The sequence below is a fragment of the Chelonia mydas genome, chromosome 5 (genome assembly GCF_015237465.2).
Source record: "Chelonia mydas isolate rCheMyd1 chromosome 5, rCheMyd1.pri.v2, whole genome shotgun sequence".
Taxonomy (NCBI): Eukaryota; Metazoa; Chordata; order Testudines; family Cheloniidae; genus Chelonia; species Chelonia mydas.
In genome coordinates this window covers 91,498,299-91,521,950 of record NC_051245.2, presented here as the reverse complement: position 1 = coordinate 91,521,950, position 23,652 = coordinate 91,498,299, and the positions used below count along the sequence as shown (strand labels likewise).

The following is a 23,652-nucleotide window of genomic DNA, read 5'->3' as shown; positions in this document are numbered from 1 at the left end:
CTGTTTTCTCATTATGAGTTCTGTGTGCACATTTGCAAAATGCACATACATACACAAAACTGAATGAAATTCTATTAACATATATAATACACTAATAACTAAACTAAAATAGCATAGTGCTAATAGTACAGGATTATTCTCCCCCCTCATCCAGCCTGCCCCCCCCCACCCAAAAGAGGTGGGGGCTATAGAGCTATACACTATATATTTTGTTTTCATGCTGGAAAGGTAGATTTTGTTCCTTTTGTTTTGCAATTATGTGGATTCAATGAATGATCATACATACTGCTAGAGAGACTGAGAGAAAGGTGTGACTATTTTGTACTGATTTATTATGGAATGATAGCTATAAATAGATGTTTGTCTTGTATAGTGTTCAAATTATGAGTTGTACTGTGTCAGCTTTTAGGGCTTGCTGCCAGCTTTGCAAGGTGAAATAGTTTGCTAATTTCCTTAAATGTTTTCAGTGATGCCCAGAGTAGCAGTTAGTCGCTTGTTCTATTGATCTGTCCTCCCTTAAGTGGCTCCTGGTTAAGAGAGGCTTTTATGATTGTCTGCTGTGTGACTTGAGATGGTTTTTATCAGCCAGAACATGCCAGTTGCCAGCAGCTGGAGACTGTGTGCTTGTATGAAATAATTTATTCATGCAGGATAATGCTCCTTAACATTTAACAGGTAATGAACGTGACATAAATTTCCTTCTTGCTTTTAATTTTTCCCTTTCCTCTTCTAATGTGCAAACAGTCAGTTCTGATACTCTAAATAATAAGTAATTTTTGGCCATCTGTCAAAAGGAAATTTCAATACAAATTTAAATTAATGGTGCCTGAAATTTTTTATAGCTCCTCTAAAAGCTTCTAATGTGCAGAAAATCCTGAATCTGCTGGTAGTAATTAGTGTAGCATGTAATGAGGATATGGGCAACATTATACAGCCCCAGTGTAACGTTTTGATATGGTAGCAAAATTTTGATTTATACAAGGTTGTGTGGCTGGGTTTAATTGTGAGAGACACTTTAAAGTGTTTTCTTGACGATATAGATTATTAAGCAGGGCAGATTTTAGAATAGCTCATAAAATATAAATTTAGGCTTTACTGTAAGATTCAGGTAATTAGGGTACTTTACCTATTGGTATAAAAAAAGAAGAAAGGAATTTGGTCGTATGCTTCTCTCCCCTTCAAAAAAAAAAAAGAAAAAAAAAAAAAAAATTCTGTTGCCACCAATTCCAGGGCTCTTGACCTGTCAGCCAGTTGTCTTCATTGAACTTGCCCTCCATAATTACACTGGCCTTTACCATACCTTCGTCCCCAGTCAGAATTAAATGTAACAGTTGATTCACTAACACTGGAGAGTTTAAACTTGAATCCATACAGAGGGATCCACTGTATGAAATTACTCCTTACAGGCAAGAGGGAGGGTGTGGGTCACGGGAGGGGAAGAGAAGGGATAGGTAATACTTCTTATACACAAGATTTTACAGAATCTTCAGGGAACGTGATAAAAAAACCCGCATTTATGTCCTTGCTGAACATTAAAGACAAAATCAATGGTTGGAACCATGAAGTAAGGCAAGCTGACTTCAAAAGCCAGTTCTTGAGGCAGTGGTGCAAACAAGAAAGGCACAATCATATTCCACTTTATATCACCCTTCTAAATGGAACATTTTCTGCCTGATAAACGAAACCAGACTTGGATCCTTCCAGACTCATTTCTGGAGTAAGCAGATGACTGCTGAAACTAATTAAGAACCTTCTAGAAAACATGAGATTGTCCAGCATCAACACAATAGGGTCCAGGGAGGAAGAAAGCTTTTGGAGCATTTTGATTTTTTTGTTGGATTTAGTCTTCAGAATCTTTTACAATAAAAAGTTAAAGTATGGAAAAACTCAGTACCCAGTAAAATGGGTCATGGGAACTCTGTGTACAGATACAAAGCCAGCAGGGCAAACAAAAGGGAGAGGTGAATCACAAGGGCACTTCTAGAAGTGCTGATGTCTCAATGGCTGTGATGGAGCATAGACCTTTCTTTTAAAATTTAAATTTACCTTTTACAAAGTATTCTTTCTGTCTCCTTCTAGCAAGCATTGCAACTCAATGGGGGTTATTTTTAAAGGCTATTCCTAGGCACTTTGCAATGGAAAAACTTAATTCTTGCTGGCAAATTGTTCCAGGATTTTTCCATGTCTATAAAAATTGCTCAAATAGGAGACCTGGCTCTTCTCCTAATTTCCCGCCACCATCCAGCCAGATTTTCCCCTAACAAGAGGTAGCAGGTTCGCCTTGTTCCCTAACAAAGTTCCTTGTGGAAAAATTATCCTGTAAGGAAACTGAGGAAGTATTTGTGGAGAAAAGCACCATCTGAGAGCAAACGATGTAAGTTTTAATTGTCTCTCCCTCCTGTGTAGCTTTCTCTGTGCTATGACACCTACAAGAAATGGGCCAACTAATGTCAGCTATTTTGCGGGACAGTCAGAGATAGCTGATTGTATTTGTTGTCTTCGTAAGTTTTTATAAAAGCATTTTGAACCATCATTTTGGGCATATAGCTAAACTATGTAACTGTGCGGTCCTGCTACTGTTAGCCTCATACTCATTACATTCGCTTGTTTCAAATTGGATTGTAAGCTTTTTGGAACAGAGCCCATGTCTGTATTCATACAATGTCTAGTACAATGGGATCCCAATTCTGCCTGGGGCTTGTGGACACTGCTGCAATTAGAAATAAGCAATAATAATAAATTAAAAGTTGCAATCGTATTGTTGGAATAAAAGTCTGTTTGAGTTCAATAGAATACACTTTGTGTAATATGACTGTCAGTTTTTGATGTGATGTATTAAGGCTTCATGCATGTTTTGGCTACATTTTGCCCAGTTTGGTGGTAAACTAGTAGAAATCAGTACAAACTCGAGTGGGATGGATAATTGAGTTTTCCATGTGATAAGGTTGCTTTTGTTACCATTTTGAGGCCACAGTCTGTATGAAGGCCTTGATCCAAACAAATCACCAATTACTTCTGAATATATAGGCCTCTCTTCATTATAGTATATAAGTAAAAGTAAGCATGTTGCTCCCCACAATTCTAATTAGGTCTTTTAAAACATTTTTGTGTGAATTTAGTGATCCTGTAAGGAGCAGAGGAGTTAACTATAAACAGGCATCATTAGAATGAAAAAATTCCTATGCATATTGTTGTATTCTTGTATATTTATCTAACTTCATTATGTTTATCTGCTTCCTCATTTTTATGCTGGTAGATGATCTAGTGGGGATACACAAATAGTCTTTTTGTCTAGATTAGTGACTTTAATGTGAGGCTCAGATGAGTGGTGCCAATATGTCAACCTATGAAAAAGATATGTGGATATGTAAACATTTATTGAGTATAAATAATTTAAAGGTACCCCAAAATATGTCTTAAGAAACTTAGAGCATTTATTTTCTCTGTTATATTTTCTTTTTATCACACAAACTCCACTCACTTGAAAAGTACTGCAGATATGGGTTAAATTTAAAATATCCCCATTTGAGCTGATGTAGAAGTGTTTTTCACTTGTCTCCTCATCACTGTTTCTTCGTGTGTGTCATACACAAAATGTTCATTTTTATCAAAAAATGCAATGATCCGCATGTGTGTTGTTTTTTTTTTTTTTACATTAGTGATGTGCTTATTTTATGTTGAGCATATTTGAGCTACACTTCTCTCCACAAAACACTAGTTGAATTTTCACTAGGCACACTGATATTTTTGAGTATACATATCAAAGTGTAATTAGTAATTTTTTGTTCTGTTGGCTTGTGATCAAGTAATTTGTTCAGTATTAATTGATATCTGCCTCTGGACATGGAGACAGTGCAGAATGTAACAGGTGCCCTAATTCCTGAAAATGTGTTGTAATTGTTTGTTTGTGGAACAGATGAATAAATATCTTTGGGGCATAGCTGGTCCTCAGGTGGTGAACATAAACGGATTAATGATGTGATTGGGTGAGACATGCTTGTGTTTTGCAGTCTCGTCCAGTAACTGTCTGCTGAAGCAGAACAAATATTAATTAGCAGGGCCCTGTTTGTTTTCTTGGTCTATCTTACATAGCTGATTTTTGGCACTGCTTTTTAAAAAAAATAAAATTTCTATTGTTTGATTAGTAACACGTCACTACATTTTGTAATTTTTAAACAAATTATTTAAAACAGAAAACTTTATCTCCAGGTCAATAGCTCCCTTACAGATTTTTTTAAAAGTTCACTTTTGCATTTTTCTTTCATTTGGTGTCCTATAACTTGCCTTTTTAAATGAAGGCATTGGAGTATATTTGTTCAGTGTGGAGCATTCATTTAAGAGTAACAGCATGCAATCTGGTTTCAAAAAAGTTAGCTTCTCAGGCTATTTTTGATTATTTTATCTCCTGTATATCATACATACATTGCTTGAACTCCTTTTCCCTAGACTGTATACAAACTATACACCACCCTTTTACCCCATCATATTCTATCAGAAGAATTGCCTGCAGTGACAATTTCTGGTGGCTGCAGTGTGCATGTATTGGGTGAACTCCTACAATGCTTATCACTTATCAAACTTTATTTTGCCACTTGGTGATTTAAAGTAACTCTCAAATATTCTCTCTCCAGATGCTCACATCACCCAGGAAGCAAACATGTACATGGGTTGTAATTTCTAACCTGAGCAGTCATGTCTAATTATTTCCATGGCAACAGACTGTGACGTTAGTAATATAAAATTATGACCTCACATGATAGAGTAGGAAAAGGAAGTTTTCTGGAATGAAGAGGTGTTGAGGTAGCTGGAGAGGTCTTCTTGAACACAGTATCTTCAATAATGCACTATTTTGGAGAAGAGAGGGAACGTTTTTCTGTACTGTATTCCTTGAAGTTGAAATATAAATGTACAGTCATAATTAGTGTTTAGATGTTGGCATTCAAGATTTGCCACAATTTATTCATAGTGAACAAAACCAGAATGAAGGGCATACTTTTTTTCTTCATGTTTAAATGGCTTTTAATCTAAGTGAAGGGGGAAAGTAGGTAGTTTGATCAAACTTTATCAAAGCAATACGGGTCAATTGCTTTCTATTTTAGAGATTTCCCTCAGCTTCATGATTTTTTTTTCTACATTGAGCAGTTAGTGTTTAATTTTAAATTCTTTTAAAATACTCCATGAATCTCAGTTATTTTGAAATGTCCTTTATTTTAATGCAAATTAATTGATCCATCAGAAACTCTAAACACTTCTTAAAAGGAAAGGAAAAAATAAAAAGAAGGAAGGGGAGAGAAATCACCTTCTGCTACTAAGTAAGTGGTAGAAGAAAAATCAAAACTTCCTAACTTTTCATCTGACCATAAGTCACTGAGCACTAATAGCAGGTTAATATTTGCATTAAATTATACTTACTGCATTGTCTCCCACAGTGAAGCAGAAGTATGTTCCCAGTAGAACTCCTGTCTTCTGTTGTCGGCTTCTTAGATTGACTTCGGAAGACATTAGAAGAAATGGTCTAAGTATTTTTATGAGCCATTATGAAGAATTCATAAGTACATCATGAATTACAAAGTGTTAATTTTTGGGGAGGATGGAAGGGGCAAAGAAGGGGGGGAAATAAGTATCCCAGTCAGTAAGTACCAGCCAATGAGAGGAATTTCCAAGAAGGTTACACCACCTGTCCCCATCTTCTCTTCCCAATACTGTTCTAATTAAGCTAAATAATTAAAGTTTGTGTGACTTATTTTATATAGCAATTTTAAAAGTTCTGTGTTTTCTTGAGTGACATTTGGCCTTTTGAAGAACAAAATAAAATTGGAAATGCTAATGTTTTTCAGCCAACTAAGGGCAGAAAATAAAAATGTCACCATGGCAACAAAGCTGCTTTCTAGATGGCGTCCTAAGATATGCCTGAACTAGAAGCAGATGTCTGATTTGAGAATCTTGCCTCCTTCAATGTAAACAAATAACTTCTAGGCAGGTGTTGGAAATAATATGGAAATCCTATTAAGGGGCCCTGGGTTCCTGTCACTCAGGAAGCCCCTGCCACAAAAGGGCTGGTTGTCTGAATAAAAGAGACAGAGTAAATTCTCATTAGGCTTTAGCTTTTCCCAGGAAATGATTGTCTCTGCGTGTTCCTTCAGTGAATCTGAATGTAAGCAATTTCTTCTATTGATCTATTCTGCCAGCATTCTCTTTCCCCTCTCTTTTTTGGATTAACACTTGATATGTGCTGCTGCTCTAAGAGTTGTGACATTTATGATTTTAACCCCCAACCCTCCACACACATACACCATCTCCCTATTTCCCTCGTGCCCCCTCCCCCCCCATAAAACAACCAACCAACCAAACAAAAAACAGATTGCAGGCCTCTTCAGGGCAAATAAACTCAGATTAAGCCAAGGATTGAAAATAAGGTATAGGGGAGGCAGAGTAGCCAAATCATAGATAGCTTATTGCTCTAGATTTTCTGTGACTGTATAGATTATGTTGTAGTCCCTGACACTGTAACACTGAACATTGCATGAACAAAGGATTCTTTTTTCTTTTTACAAGGGCCACAAAGTTTTGAGGGGTTTTGTCAAAGGTTCTGCCTTTGTTTGATTATTGATGGTACATGGTGGCAGTCAACAGTACACTTGTGTGTGTGTGAGTGAGAGAGATGGAGTTGAAAAACTATGTGCTTTTTGCCATCTAAAATTGCCAAGAAAGTGTGTGATATCCAGTGTCCGTCTATAGGTTTTATTATTTACTTTATTTATAATGCAGTAGGACCATGAAGCCGCAGTCATGGATGGGGCACCATCATGTTAGACACTGTACAAAGACAAGAGTTCATTTACTTGCAGCCCATAGGTCAGAATTTTAACCTGGGCCTTTCTGAACCTGAAGCTCAGGAAGTGCTTTTGAGCCTTTCTAGTTTGAAAACTGAGACAATTTTTCCCACCTCTTCTCCTCCTTTTTTTTTCCTTTCTTTTTTTGGTGCATAAGATGTGCATAGCGTTGTTCTTAATAATACTCAGAGGGTTAAATGTGGATAAACACAAAACAAGGCTTCTGAAAAGCCTCACTATTATCATGCAGCATTTCTTGGACTATAGTCCCCGAGACACACTTCATAAAGCCAATAAAGTGCACACTGGTGGTCTCCAGTTGCCCTAGCAACGGACCATAGGGCACAGTGTATGTGAAATGCATGAACATCTGTGAATTAATCTTTTTTAGTTTGTTCTTTTCTTGGCACTGATTGGGCCACTCTGGCTTGTGCTTGTGACATTGCGTGAGGAGGGATAAGCTGAAGAGTTCCCCTGGGCCCTGCCCTAAGTGGTTGGCAGAATGGAAAGTGAAGTGAGATTTATCCAGGCAGTGCTTTCAGTAGTTGAGGGATTTAGCCTGACAGCACTCTCGGTGGGACATTATTAGCTTACTTTCTGCTGCGCGGGGAAATGAATAAAAAATTTTCTAGTAAATCTAGGCATTATTGGGTTTATTGGTCTGCCGTGAAAAAATAATCTGACAAGAAAATTGAAATAATCACTTGTGTTTATATCACAATTTACTGGACCTTACCATTCTTCTGTTTTGTTCTTATTGGATTATAGCAAAAAAATAAATAAATATTGGGCTGGTTTGAAGGAAACCATGGAACGGAAACATAAAACAAAAATTTGTGTTGATAACAGAATGGAGAGGAGGTTTCTCATGACTTCATGTTAAGGATTCAAATCTAGGCGAGTAAGGGATTTTTGGGGGTGGGGTGAGCGGAGGTTTTCAGATGCAGTATACAGAAATTACTTAACACAATAGCATCAAGGTAGTTAGCGTCTAGAAGTCTTATGAGTTCCTCTTTCACTTCCTCCTCCTCCTCCTCCTCTCCACCACCCCTTGGGCACACTACACTGCAAATTTTGTGTTCAGCTCCTAATGTCAATACCAGATGCTCACTTGTAAACTGCTTGGCTTACCCTTGTCGTTTTCCACTGTGTCTCTGAGAGGACTGTAGGGGGAACACTGTGTACGTCATATAATCAGCTAATGCTGGATACAATCAGTATTTTAATGAAGTATTGAAAGTGAAATGCTGCTTTAATCTGCTAATTGCATTAAGAGGACAACAGATTGTTCTGTATCGCTCTTTCCTTTGTAGCTACAAGCTTTCAAAGAACACTGAGGTGCTTTTAAGTGAGGCATTACAGCCATTTGGACTCTATATGTTTGCATACGAATATTAACAAGCACAGCTGTACCTTGGGTTTTCTGTCTCTTGAGAGGCAATGAATGCAGCTGTGGGGGGTTTGTTAATATATACTTATGAGCAAAAGAGGGGGAAAGCAATTTCAGCAAGCTTTGTTCACTTTACTACATAGCTGCCTGTCGTAGGTGAACTTAAAGGTAAACAGCGCAATGAAGCGGAAGTACGTCAAGACCTTTTTATTTCAAAAGATAATATTGCCTTTGCTATATTAATCTTTGAATATAAATAGTACAGGAAACTACCTTTTGAAATTTCCCTATTTCATAAGCTCTGCTTCTGGGGCTAAGATGGAATCTGTTCATTTATCACAATAGCACAGGTGTGTGAAGGACGGGTGCGGAGGGGTCACTCTTGATTCCAATCTTTTCAGTCAGAAAGGGGTGTCTGTGTAAGTGTGGCTGTGTGTTTAGCATAGACTGCACGTAATGCAAATTTTTGTCATTGCAGCCACATCCTGTTTAGTTCTCTGCTCTTTTTATTGCAAAACCAAATGGCCGGACTGTGTAGAGGTTGACCAGTCTTTTTACACTAATCGTTGCAAAATTTCAGCTAACTAAGCAAATTTTAACCTAAACAGCATGTAGCTATGTCTTGTGATGCTCCAATCCCAGTGTTTTCGAAATCATTATGGATGGATTGCAATAAAAATATCATGTGTAATTTTTTTGCCTATGCTTGCAGGAGGTATGTTGAATCCTTACCTGTAGATGCTGTATTTCTATTAACTGCCTCCCTCACTATTTTTCAGGGTTTATTTATTTAAAATATCAAACCAGAGTTATTTTTTGCTTCAAGTAAGTGTCTGGTTTAGATGTCTTTTTCCTCTCCTGATCTGAAAAAAAATTTTTTTTTAATAAAATAACCTGCAAATATATTTTTTTTAAAGTGTGTGAGCTATTTATCAGCTTGTGGGCTTTGTGTAGCAAGGTAAGAGAGGCATTCAGCACTCTTAATTATCAATCAGCCCTTTAGAAGAAAGAAAACTTTTGGGCTGCCTTTCCCATGAAGTAAGGAACCATTTCAAATATCCCAGCAGTATACATAAGCTGCATTGGTACCAGCATGAAGGCAGCCTATACAAGGTCAGCTCAGTGACTTTGTGAGAAGCATTCTCTGGTATAAGCCTTATCATAGAGGTAATTTCAAAGCTTTCTATCCCACCATAGAGTGTTGGAAAGAGGGGGAAAAAACTTTTCAATGGGCTTTCTGTAGGACAGCTCTCTGCTCCATCAAAGGTTCTGTGGTAGCTGTGCTATCCCCAGCAATGGTGTATGCTGAATGTAGCACTCAGGTGTTCAACCTGTTAGCCCATCAGTTGATGGGACCAGCAGTGGGGAGAAAATGTAAGTTTTAAAAAAGCATACTCTTCTTCCCTGTTCTATTCGGGGCATTTAGCACCAATATTTGCAGTTTATTCAGCTTACAAACATCTTTGCGTTTCCCCTCTCAACATTGCTTGATTTCACATTATTTTCAGGCTATGAAATGATAACCTTGTATCTATAAACTGCCTTTCATTCAAATGGCCCCTGAAACATTCTACAAATATTACTGACAGACTGCACAAACTAAAGCACCGATCCTGCAAACACCAAGGTATGTATTTAACTTTGTGAACATCTGGATTCCCATTGACTTCAGTAAGGCTCCAAAGGTGGGGTGAGAGTCCACCCAAGCAGCTCACTTTGAAGGATCAGGGCCTAAATATCTAGGAATTGTTGTAGCCACCTCTAGGCTAGAATGCTGAAGCTGCTGAACAGACCTATGTACTTTAGCCAGCTGGAATTGAAAGGGTTGTTACAGATTCAAAGTAATTGCACCTGTATTTTCCCTCAAAGGCACCCACTTAAAGGTTTCCAGCTCCCAGCCCTCCCCAGTTCTGGGCAGAGACCCGCATCTTACACTCTTCTGGGTGGAGTTTTTAAGGTTACGCAGCTCCCTGATCAACCCTTCAATATCCCCAGCAAGCCAGTCTGCCTAAAAGGCCAGCGCTTGCGTTTTGCTTTCTCCCTGAGCGCTAAGCCAGCATATTGCTGGCAGTTACAATTTACCACACAGGTTCTTCCAAGCAAGCACATTTATTCGTAAGGTAAAAGCATTACAGAGAAAGCGTATAAAAACAATAAAAGAACTTAAACACAGCTTACAAAACTTACCAGAGGTCACCCCCAACTCCAGCACAGGCCTCTGGTACGTGCCAGTCCTTTAAATCCCACAACTGGGTTTTCCCTGTAGTTACACGTTCATATCAGCCTTTGGCTCAGGAAACAGAATGAAGGCTGAAAATCTGTTTAAGCTTGGTCTGTTTATCCAAAAGTTATTTCTTTGTCTGTTTGATCTCTGGAGAATCCAGTTTGAACCAGAATTTGTGAGCCTTCCTGGGAGGTGGTACCTCTCTGGAGGTGTTATAATCTGAGTGATTTGTCTTAAGCATTCTGTAGTGTTTTCATTTCCAGAAGGAGCTGTGGTAACCCTCCCCCCCAGTGAAGTACATACAGTCCCTGGCCCACAATGATATATAAACCATTCATACACTTAATAAAATATTATCTCTCAAGGATATTGCAGGAAGTTTCCCTACCTGCTACCGGGTAACCGAGATAGGCAGAAAAGAGTAAATGGGATGACCCAGGTAATATACACCTGGCAGTCTGACATTGATCCCAGGTAAGATAATGAAGCGGCTGATATGGAACTTGATTTAATAAAAATTAAAGGAACGTAATGTAATTAATGCAAATCAACATAGGTTTATAGAAAATAAATTTTGTCAAACTAATTTGATATATATTTTTAAAAAAAAAAAGATTACAAGTTTGGTTGATAATGGTAGTAGTGTTGACATAATATATTTAGACTTCACTACATTTTGATTTTTAAAAAAAACGTAGAACAATATAAAATTAACATGACACATAGCCAGCTTTTAATCCATTTGATAACTGTCAGGTGTCAAAATGTAATTGTAAATGGGAAATCATCATCAAGTGGATGTGTTTCCAGCGGGGTCCCAACAGATTTGTCTCGGCCCTGTGCTATTTAACATTTGTATCAATGTTCTGGAAGAAAATATAAAATCATCACTGATAAAATTTGCAGATGACACAAAAATTGGGGGGGCGTGGTAAATAGTGAAGAGGACAGGTCACTGATTCAGAGCAATCTGGATCTCTTTGTGAATAGGACGCAAGCAAATAATGTACTTTTTAATAGGGCTAAATGTAAATGTATACATCTGGGAACAAAGAATGTAGGCCATACCTACAGAATGGGGGACTTTATCCTGGGAAGCAGTGACTTTGAAAAAAATTGGGGGTCATCCCAATGTGACACTGTAGCCAAAAGGGAATGCATAAACAGGTGAATCTCGAGTAGCAGTAGAGAGGTTATTTTATCTCTCTGTTATTTGGCACAAGCGTGACTTCTGCTGAAATACTGTGTTCTGTTCTGGTCCCCACAATTGAAGAAGGATGTTCACAAATTGGAGAAGGTTCAGAAAAGAAGCACAAGAATGATTAAAGGATTACAAAACATGCCTTATAGTGGTAGACTCAGAGCTCAATCTAGTTAGCTTAAAAAGAGAAAGTTAAGTGGTGACTTGATTACAGTCTGTAAGTATCTACGTGGGAAACAGAGATCTAATAATGGGCATTTCTAAGCAGACAAAGGTATAACATGATTTGGTGGCTGGAAGTTGAAGCTAGACAAATTCAGGCTGGAAGTTTACCAAGGGGTGTGGTGGATTCTCCACCACAGACAATTTTTAAATCAAGATTGGATGTTTTTCTAAATGATCTGCTCTGGGAATTAGCGTGTGGCAATTCTATGGCCTGTGTTATACAGAAGATCAGATTGGATCACAGTAGGGTCTTAAAATCTATGATATATCTATGAACAGAAATATGTTCGTTAGAATTTGGCCAATTCAGTGAGATTAATACCTCACTAAGCAAATTGTGATGTGATCCTTAATTATAAAGACAAAAATGTGCAGTTTTATGTGAAATATGGTCAGAATTGCTGTTATCATTTTGCTAAAATTTCAAACAACCGGATAGTCTCTTTGGGAAAACTAGCTACTTAGCTTGCACCACTACTACTGTAGATGTCAAAAATAAAATATTCAGAAGTGTTTTTGATACTGTGCTCTGGCTCAAAATATGTCTCTTTCCAACTCTAAACTGAGATGTCTGTGTAAACTGTTCTTAGAAAAAAACACTGTTGTATATGCATAGTATTACTCCTACCAATAATGTGATTAAAGCAAAACAAGCACAAACTTTTGTTAAGTACCTGATCCTGTTCAAAAAAATAATGTATTTTTAAAAAATATTGTATTGACATAATAGTGAAGTTGTGGCCACGGCCAACGAAAACAAGGAAAATAACATTTGAAGCTGGCTGCTGCTTCCTGTGCACAAAGTGGAGAGAGAAGTGTGATGGAAAATGTAATATTTAGCACTTACCTATCACCTAGTTTTTGACTAGGGTTTACATGTTCAAAAAGCTGTACAAACATTAATCTTCATTAAAACCCCGTGAGACAAGTACATTAATACCTATCTTACAGATGAGGAAACTGAAACACACAGGTGACTTGCCAGAGAAAACGCACTAAGTCAGAGGCAGAGCTGGGAGTAAACTCATGTATGCCTGCTTTGTGCTTATGTTCTTAATGACTTGTACCTAGTTTTAAATAATCCCTGGAGATCAGTGTCTACAATTTGCACTTGTGTTACAACTTCAATATTATGTGTGTGTTTGTGTGTAAATGAATAATACATTGGGATTAATAAATTCACAGGCATGAGTAGTCAGAACTCTGTTTTACACAGTGCAAAGCCCCTCACCCTCTGTACAGTAATTGTGCCAGGAGCACTGGGCACAGAAGCACCAAAATCTACTGAACATTAAGCTTTTTAAGGTCATAGGTTACCAATGTCTTCTGCTATGTCAGAGCTTATCTGTTTCCTCCTCCACAATGAGACAGCCAGTAGTTCCTCAGAAATATTTGAAGAGACCTCATTTAGTAGTTTATGGGGAAAGCCTTGAATAATTCACACAACAAATGATTAGACAAGTACTTGTCTATCTGACTGAATTATTCTGCATGTTTGCTGAAGCAGTAAAGCAGGAGAACAGCATTTCCTTCTCCAGAGGGTTTACAGTGGTAGTATTGACCCACCTAGTTTATTGGGTTTCAGCCTTTTGTTGACATTGTTGTAAATGAAAGCAGCCTGGACAGGCACTGAGCAGCTGGGTTGGATAATTGTGAAGGATTCATGCTTGTTGCTGTTACCTTCAGTGTTTGTAGTGGGTTGTTTGCTTTGACTTTTGTTGAACTGTTGACAAAAGCATTTGATACAAATGGGAACAAATAAAGTGGTGAGATGCCAGGAGGGCTTGGCAGTAATGTTGGTTTTCATGCTGACTTAAATGGGGAATGTGGACACTTATCTGAATAGGAAATGGAAGGTGTATTTAGTGTTTGTGGGCCCCCCCACCCCATTCCAATTTCAATTTCTGTCAGACATGTTTTGGCAAATAAAGGTGAATAAAGCGTAGTGGAGGCACTATCACCAGTGCCTTAACTCTTTGGCAGTAGGTAATTTTTGTAGCATCTATTTCTGGCTGGAGTTGCTCTACTGGGCAAATCCAGTTCCTTGCATGAAAGGATTAAATGTAAAAAGGGGATGGGGGGGGGGGGAAATTGGGGAGGTTGGAAGATAAATAGAACAGTATACACTGAAATAGTATAGCCAGCAAAATTGAAGTCATTTACTGGAACGCTTTTAATTTGGTTTAAACAAAATACTCTTTTGTATATTCAAATACAGAGTAGCTCAGCTGTTGTGAAGCCAGGAAATTAGTGGTATTTTTAGAGAAATACCAAAAGCATGTCAACAACATAGCTTTGGATGATAATGTGGGCATTTTATTCATGGGGAATTATCAATGCAGGTTACTGGACAACATGGTGTGACTGAGAATGATTGAGCACAGGGGGAAGTGGCTGTCCTTCTGTAAGATGATTTCATTTTGCATTTAGTCGTTCAGGAAGGGAGCAAGGAGACAGAAAGGAAGCATTTTTAAACATTGAAGATGCCTATTGTGGTACCTGATGGCGGGGGGAGGGGGGGGGAGAAGGGGTGTCTTATCTTTCTACCTCTCCCTGTCCCAGAACTTTCACTACTACTACTTCTTTTCCCTCTCTCTCTCATTTGACATTCATTATTTTTATTTTGACAGTGGCGAAGGACCAACCAAGAATGGGACTCCATTGTGGTAGGTACTATACTGGCACAGAGTAGTAGTCATTCCCTGCCTGGAATCTAAATAGACAAGACAGACACAGGCTGTGCCTACACGAGTGCTACAGGGGCGCAGCTGCAATGTTGCAGTTCCCTGGCTGTCATGTAGACACTTGCTACAGCGACAGAAGGGGTTTTCTGTTGCTGTAATAAATCTTCCCCCTCTGGAGGTGGTAGCTAGGTCAAGAGAAGAATTCTTCTATCCACCTAGTGGTGTCTATGCCAGGGCTTAAATGGCTTAAGTCTGTCTCTGGGGGTGTGAGGTTTTTCCCACCCATGAGCAACAAAGCTAGGTCAACCTCAGTTTTAGGTGTAGATCAGGCCACGGGGTGGAGGGAATGGTTATAACACACAAGCAGAGTAAGCAATGTGATGGCAGAAAATAGTATGTAAGTGTCACAAATTTTTTTGAGGGGGAAGGAGGCGATTAGTTAGGAGAGTATACGCTAAATGGGAATGGAAGGAGGTCGGGGGGGGGGGGTAGAAGGTATGTAAGAGGGGCGGGAGTGGGGTGAAGGGGGCTGGAGCAAATAGCCAGTCAGTGGCAGGACAGAGCAAGTCGGAGAACATTCTATTGCCAAGGGTCCTGGCTTTGGCTGATTTTTTTCCCCCTCCTGGCTGGAGTCTCTGGCTGGCTCCTCTGCAGTTTTCCCACAAGGGCCATATGGGAGACCCCACTGGTTTCTGGTACCCCCAGAGTTTGGGTATATGGGGAGTTTCCCTGCATAATTCTGGGACCAGGGATGCTGGGGAGAGGGTGGCCTTGGCTGTGCCCATTTCATCCCTTCCCCACCAGTGTAGCAGTCCCTGCTCTTCTTTCTGTCATGTTAATTCTATCTTGTAGCTCGCTGTGGGGGAAGATAGTGTCCTTTGGGAAGACTTTACTGAAGAGAGAGCTATGTCTTGCACTCCTAGGCACGGCCTCAGGCTCAGTTTTTCTGATCTCCTTTGTTTAGGAGCATGTCTGAGCATACTTTGTCTTGTACCTGAGACTCTTAATGCATTGTCCCCCTGTCTTGAAAGTCATGGGCGGAAGGAAGCTGTCTTGAAGGACTGGGACTTTCGAATTTGATCCTGAAACATGCAGGGAGCCAGTGGCATTAGGGAGACCAGACAGCAAGCGTGAAAAATCGGGACGGAGTGGGGGGTAATAGGAGCCTATATAAGAAAAAGACCCAAAAATCAGAACTGTCCCTATAAAATTGGGACATCTGGTCACCCTAAGTGGCATGCATGTGCTGCAGCACTGATAGTATATGAGCTTGAAGGTCTTTTGTCACTAAGCCGGAGAGCTGCTACATATTGCTTGAGCTGAAGCTTTCACATAGGACTCAACCCCACGCAGAGTGAGAGACAGTTCAACATGGGAGTGTCAAAGATGTACATCACAGTGGCAGGGGCATCACCTGAGTTGAAAGGGCAGCAGGGTCTCCTGGCTGTCTGAAGATGGTTGAAGGCATTCCTTGCCACTGCTCTATGTCCAGTGTGAGCTGATGTTCCAGCATGAGCTGAACGTTGCAAGGTTTTCTGTCAAAAGTATTTTTGTCTCCTGCCTTCACACAACTGTATCGAAATCCCAGTGTGGGGAGAAAATTGCATGCACTTATAGGGCACCTGGATTGTTTGATAGTCACTTTTTTTTCATTGCCACCATAGTAATGTTATTCCTGCCCATATTTTTGTGGCTACAAAGGAAGAGAAGATATGGGAGGATGGGAATAAAATTGCCTTTTACAACTGCCACAGCTGAGACTCCAGCTCTGCTACATGTAGTATGCCTGGGGACTGCTGCATCCCCACAGAGCCTCTCTAACTTCAAGGGGTGCAGCAGTCTGCCCCACTAGCTAAACACTGCGGGATCAGGGGCTGAATTGCTGATTAATCCTACTAATATAAAAAGAAAGTGAAGAAATATCAAGCCATTTCCTGTGCTTCAGGGTTTAGAAGAATTGGTGGTGATGTTACTGTAAATAGATTATGCACAGTGCATCCCAGTAGAGCTTGTTCTGCAAAAGTATTTTGTCTGGGTCTCCAGGGAATATCCTGAACAAGTCCTAGGTGGCCCTAAGAAGTTCTCGTAGCAAATTTAAAACTTGAATGAGGAAAAAGTGAGGAGAAATCTGTGAAAGGTGAACACTCAAACCAAACAAAAATAAATATCATACCCAGAATTCTTTCTTGAGAGCATTTGGGAAATCCATTTTTGGATAAACTAGGTAATGAGAGAAGGTAGGGAAACAATTTGTAAATATTCTAGGGCTGTGTCTGTTTCTTAACACAGATGGATCAGTCTCTTATTTCATATGAAATCCATTCCTCCTGTGGCTGCTGCACGGAGTCAAGGGAGTGGCACTAGAAAAAACTTTTAGATTAATCAGCTTTCCCCCAAAGACCTGTAGGTTGCGCCCAAAGCAGTCATCTACTAGGAAGAACAATAGGCTTGGAAAGTCTGAAACTGAAACAAGGGGGAAGTTGTGTTTGTTTGTGTGGGAGTACTGGTGAATGGTCACAGGACCAAGCAGGAGAGACAGAGAGACGCGGTATGCTGCTTAGATGTAGTTTGGTCTTGGCCTCCTTCACATCATAAAGGGATGCATCAAGGTGTAAGATGTCCTGGTGTCAGTTAGGTGGGGAATAGAATCCTAAAGTGACCAAGTAAAAATGAGAGCATACGTGTGAAAGTGTTCTAAGTAATTTAACATGGAAAAGTGTAAAGTAATGTGATTAGGGTTGGCACACAACCTTATAGCAAAAAAGGCCCTCATTGGCAATTTGCCATGAGCCTGTGGGCTGCTCCGAATTTGCATATGATTTACATTGGATTTTAATCAGAAAAATGCACATGCTACATTTGTTTTTATATAGAGAGTGCTATAAGTGCAAACAGGGCTTTACACAAAACACAGTGAAAAACAACATATACTTTAAAGGCTGTAGTAAAAAGAATGTCAGTGGGAAGACTAGCCCTGTATCTGTGAAATCAGCGTATTTGTACATCTGGTTCTATCTTTGAGGTGGCCACATGCATTATGGAATACAGGTTTGAATTTATTAGGCAACTGCAGGGTTTTGTTTTGTTCACATGCCTGATAGGAAGGGTTTGTTTAAAAAATAAGTATTTCCAAAGAGATTTGCATAAATAACCACCGCCGCCTTGCGTAACTGACTGTCTGGCACTCAGTTGCCACTTCTAGAAAATCTGGACGTTTCTTTCATGAAACTTTGTTTGGAGTCTTATATGGCAGTCAAATTTTAGATGAATTGTGGCTTCAGCTACTTTAAGTCCAGCTGAAGATAACTTTGTGTCCATTGCAAAAATATTTGGTCTTTTACAGTTCACAAGACTCTCTACTTAATTTAAATGTAGGCAAACTAAAACATGGGCCAAAGGTACTAACCTGTAGGTTTGTAGCATGGCCAGAAGATAACATATCTGGGCACTAGCAGACCAAGTAGGAATCAAACTCTATAGTTAAGGACCCCTGTACAGAAGAAGGACTCATCTTGTTGATATCGTTGGGCAGTAGCTTGATAACTACCCCTGAGAATAACCAAGGTGATATTTCATGGGACATGAGACAGTCTCTAAAGTAAATAGGTCCCAAATTGCTGTAAGGTTTTATAACTTTAAACCAAGCACTGAAATTCCACCTAGAAACCCCCAGCAGTGTTTTGTATTTTCAGTATAAAAGTCCCTCTTAATAGCAGAGAATGTTGCTACCTGCTTAACTTCACTGTCCTGTTGGTATATGTGGAGAACATATACCAGTCTTGGCTGGAAGTGACAAAAACATGGGTAATTGTAGCAAGATCTCTGAAAAGTAAAGGGCACACTCCTCTTACCAATCATAGGAGGAAAAAGTGCATTTGACATGAACGGCTACCAAAGCAGCACATGATCTAAGAAGACCCCTTACCTGTCAACCTGTGTTACAAATTATAGCCATTCTCCCTTACTGTCATTGTAGCCATTATAACCTTCACCAGTTCTTCTGCCTGTTTACCCCAACTAGCAGCACGATGTCAGTCTTGTCTGGATTGAACCCTCATAGCCAAACCCTAAAGTTAAACAATAAAATGCATATTTGGTCACCTAAATTATTGGGCACTCAGGATTTCTTAAAATCAAGTCGCTTACATAAATGTCTGCATATGGGCTTAGACACCTAACTTTAGGCAGCCAATTTTGAGCATGTTGGCCATAGACTTTCCAATTAGCTGGTCAGAGTGGTGGGTTGAGAAGATGGAGAGCACATTGCAATATAAAGGTACCTTTTGGGTGCTTTCTCGTAAGTCAGTAATCAATGTATCTTGGGTTGATTATATTTCTTGGGCCTTTGACCTCCACCTGTTTGTTTAATCCAGTGTACAGTATTACCTCGTAAATAGGAAACGCACTGAAATTGTCATTTAAGTAAATTTATTAGAGCCAGCTTCTCAGGGTTCATCCCAAACTGGAATGAATACCTTTCATTTTTATAAATAAATGAAACATTATGGTTTCCAAGACAACCCAGATGAAATATCTGGCTTTGCTATAGGAGCTAAACCCACACCAGAGGCATTGTTATCTTTATCCCTGCTGGGTAATTTGTACACTGCAATAGTTTGTTTGGAAACATGCCTGTTGTTGTTTAAAATGTACTTAATGCTAGATTAGAGTACAGAAGCTTTTTTTATTTTGTTTTGTTTATACAAGCTTGTTTCTAAACCGTTTAAAATAAAGAGTTTGAGTATGAATGGTATTTAAAAAATCTTTCACATGGTGTTTTTAAAACAGATCAATTTCAGCATTAAAATGTTAGAAATTCAGCCAAGGAAAATTCAACTCAGAATTGTATAACTATAATGATAATATATTATACCCGTCTTCCTTCAAGTGATTGTAACAGCAGAGTTGAACCTGGTGACTTACATAATTTAGGAGTGTTTGCCAGAACACTGTTTTAGGCAGAGTACGGCAGTCTTTTTCTTAACAAAAGCAAAAGGAAAGATGGATCATATTATGAAGTACTTAAATAAGAGAATAGTCTTCTCAAAGCATCTAAAGATAACTCATTTGAGTAGAACAGAAGGGCATGTGTATGAATGCCAGTTATCACACTTAACTACTTGGCAGGGTACAGGGGAGTACGAGACATGGAGTTCTGTTTTTCAGTTGTTCTAGTCTAAATTAAAATTTTATTGGCTGCTCATTGCTGACATCAGAACATTTTTAGCTAGACTAAAGTGAGTAATTGATCATGCTTTTAACATTTAAAAAATTGAGTGACCTGTCTAATATAAAAAATGAAAGGCACAGCAAAATAAGCTACTGCTGCCTCTTGCATAAGTCTTAGATGTTAAAGAGTCTGTTGCACATCAAAAAGTTGGCACAAGCACTGTTTTATATATTATTTACCTGCTGTTTTGAAGTAGGTGTGGTATGTATAGTAGATTCACTTTGGGTTCTGACTCGCATGGTAATGCTTCAAGACGGATGGAAGAGCTCTTCTCCCATAACTCTATCTGCAAGAATCCTTGGCTTAAAGAGCTATTGTTGGGAAAAGTCTTTGTGTGACAAGTTGGGCTTTCAGGCCCCAATTCAGGAAAGCACTTAAGCACATGCTTAAATCCCACAGACTTTTTAGCTATTTTTTGACTTAAGTGAAGTTAAACACATGCCTAAAGTTTAACACATGCTTGAGGGCTTCACTGAGTAAGGATAGTTTCTTGAACTAGGGCCTCTTCTGACACAGCTGTTTTATATTCCTAAGCAAATGCAAAATAGATGAAGTCAGGCACTGGTAATGTGCTTGAATGTTGTTTGGGCTGGAAAGCAGAGCAGTAGTGATCAAAGCTTTAGTTTCTTGGCAATATTTCATTGGAATTTCATATAGTATGTTGCATACAAATAACAGAGACATGAATTTCAGCAAAAAGAACAGGAGTACTTGTGGCACCTTAGAGACTAACAAATGTATTAGAGCATAAGCTTTCGTGGGCTACAGCCCACTTCATCGGATGCATAGAATGGAACATATAGTAAGATATATGTATATATACACAGATAAGTTGGAAGTTACCATACACACTGTGAGAGGCTAATTAATTAAGGTGAGCTATTATCAGCAGGAGAAAAAAACTTTTGTAGTGATAATCAAGATGGCCGTTTAGACAGTTGACAAGAAGGTGTGAGGATACTTAACATGGGGAAATAGATTCAATATGTGTAATGACCCTGCCACTTCGTCTCTATTCAAACCCAAGTTCATGGTATCTAGTTTGCATATTAATTCAAGCTCAGCAGTTTCTCACTGGAGTCTGTTTTTGAAGTTTTTCTGTTGCAAAATTGCCACCCTTAAGTCTTTTACTGAGTAGCCAGAGAGGTTGAAGTGTTCTCCTATCGGTTTTTGAATGTTATGATTTCAGCCTTGCTCAGTACCCCATGTTCATATTTTTAGCACCCAGTTAATGCAATAATTAGTTAATGAATTCATTGAGTGTTCAGCTTTAGAAGATGGCTGCCCAAATAGTGTAACGACAGGTCTGTACTACAAATTTGCATCAGCACAACTGCGCTGGTAAAACTATTAATATAATTTTGATTGTCCCAAATCATTTCTTCAGCAGGTCACATTAATTATTGTTTTTTATTATTACTGTCACAGTAAAGATGCTTTACAGACAGAAAATCAAGGTTTTTGCCCCCAAGCAGCTTAGCTGCACCAGGGGTGTAAGGGATGAGAGCCACAAATTTGAAACCTGAGACCAGATGCCTTCCCACCCCCACCCCCATGAATGTAACCTGAGTTAAAAAGAAAAAGTCAGTATTAGGGAACTGAAAAGGGGAGGGGAGCAAAGTTTTATTGTTCAGAATGCATGCTGAAAGAAATCAAAAGCAATGCCTCGTGAGTCTGCCTTCGGAAATGAGCTGTGTGGTTTTGAAATAAAAGAAAGCTAATTAGTACTTGGTTATCTCCTGATCAAAGCCAGGAGTCAAATAGGGAGTTCTCATCCCTGGAGGATATTGCTAATACCAATCTACAGGAAAAAGAGAATCCACTTAACTGTCCCCGAGAGAGTGTACAGCTTGGTCATTTTTGTTTTGAAACCGTTGGCACAGACTTTGTTTTTTGTCAAATAATCTCTATTCCTAGTTCTGATGTGATTTCTGCAACCCATAGTTGTTTGAGACCTTATATGCAGGAAAGTATTCACATTCCGCTTATTTTTTTGCTGTATAACATACAATCCAAAATTAAATTGTAAGTATTTTACTGTGCTTAGGGTTTTTTTTAAAGAGCGGTATAACCAAAAGATTATTTATTTTTCAAATGGATTCCTCAGTACTACTTATATTCTTTTTGATAGTATAAAACACTCTTTTTAGCATTTTCCTACTATTCTAAAAGTATTATTTTGTCCAAATTCAGTTGCCATAAAAATGCATTTATCACTAGAGTCCTTGAACCATCCTGGGCTTTGGAATTATTTTGTCAGTCTTCACTTTTTTTGAAGACTGCCTAAAGATAGTAAGTGCTTTGCTCCTGAGTTGCAGAATTCAGAGCCAGTAAGACAAGCTGATGGCTATCATTCTTTCTGTCTTTCATGGTGGTGAGTCCACAATTAAATTGCTGTATTGAATGCTCTGGCTAGTTCAGCTGCTTCTCTTATCCTGTGGTTGCTCTCCCTCTTACTAGCTTACTCCCCTTTCTTAGTTTTCATTTTGGTGGTGCTGCTCTACATGTCTCAGGACTCTGCCTTAGGAAATTGCCTAAAAGTTCATTAACTGGAACCCTAAACGTTTGAGAACAGAACAGAGGATCTGATGTTTCCTTGGCTTTTGTGTTGTTCTTCGGATTCCCAGAGATGGTTATGTTTACCCTCAATTTTTTGAATCTATATAACTTTGTGACCTTTGGCCTGTCTGTTTTAGGTCAGAGTAACTGCTGATATTTTATATGTTGGGGCTACTCTCATACAGACTAATTCTTGATATTGGAATGTGTTTTTTGTTTTTGTTTTTTTTTTCTTTCTAAAACACCAGAAAAATGTGATTTGTGGTTGAGTTCTGTCTGTCTTCCTTTGCTCTCACACACCTTTATTACTCTAGAATGCTTATTGTTTCAGACATCGTTAGGGCTAGAAATCCTTTGCAGCTCGTGTACACCCTTGGGCTCTCTCTCACTGTGTCATGTTCTCTGTTGCACATATTACCTATAATTGTGTGTCCTTGAAACTCTTCATTCTATTCAGATTTATTTTGGAGTATGTGGTCTAGTCTAGGGTGTGTTGAAGCTTTCTTAAAAATGGAAGGAATTGAAACGGGTTGGGTGATATAGAAAGGACCCTGTGGATTGCTTTATGGATTAGAATGGAAGCTGTTTGACTAGGGCTTGGCTGTTGCCATCAGTTAACTTCAATCTTTACAAGCTGGCAGATGTGGACAAGAGCAGACTTGATGGAAATGCTGCACAAATTTGTGTGCCATCCTTGCACAGGGGCCATTGTAGTTTCTGTGTTGTACCAATTTTAAAATATACGTTATTGAGCTGTAATCGCTGAACCTTGCAGCTCCTATAAACTGATCAGAAGAGGTTTTTATTTTCCACAACTTTTTTTCTAATATTCTGCCTCCCATCCGTTTCTTTATTCAAACTGCCTTGTTTACCAAAAGATGCCTGTTATCCTTGCTACAGTCCTTCTTGTATCTGTGCTTAGATATCCTTTCCCCCAACCTGTCTTTTGTCTTTGCTTCACAGCTGTGCTCCTTAACTACTTCACTGCTTGTAGTTATGTGCATTGGTTCTTTCTGTCTATCTTTTGACCCTCAAAGTGTAAGTAAGGGATTAGGCCTTACCCGTGTAGTATCTCTCAGTCAGTGATTACAGAGGAAGCTGTATTTTAAAGGATTTATTTTAAAGATCCACCTGTGGAAGCCTAGCTATCAGCCACTGCTATTGCTTTAAACACCTGTTTTCCTTGCCATTCTGCACTTCCATACCAGGAGAGGCCAGAGAAGCAACAGCCCATGCTGATAGAAGTATGCTTCAAAATTGCCTGGTATCTCTAACCTCCACTGTGTAGCCTAGTTTCATAGCAAAA

The 23,652-nt window shown here is 39.0% G+C and overlaps 1 protein-coding gene across 11 annotated transcripts in view; it reads left to right on the top strand.

The window, feature by feature from the left end:
• The window catches only part of TLE4 (TLE family member 4, transcriptional corepressor), a 120,197-nt gene that overhangs the window by 69,703 nt on the left and 26,842 nt on the right, over positions 1–23,652 (top strand). For 5 of the 11 annotated variants that reach the window (XM_037901803.2, XM_037901797.2, XM_037901802.2 and 2 more), the window contains one exon: positions 14,504–14,539. The exons of the other annotated variants lie outside the window; for them this stretch is intronic. In XM_037901803.2, the coding sequence (XP_037757731.1) occupies positions 14,504–14,539 (36 nt within the window). The remainder of the gene's footprint in view (positions 1–14,503; positions 14,540–23,652) is intronic. 11 annotated transcript variants of the gene reach the window in all.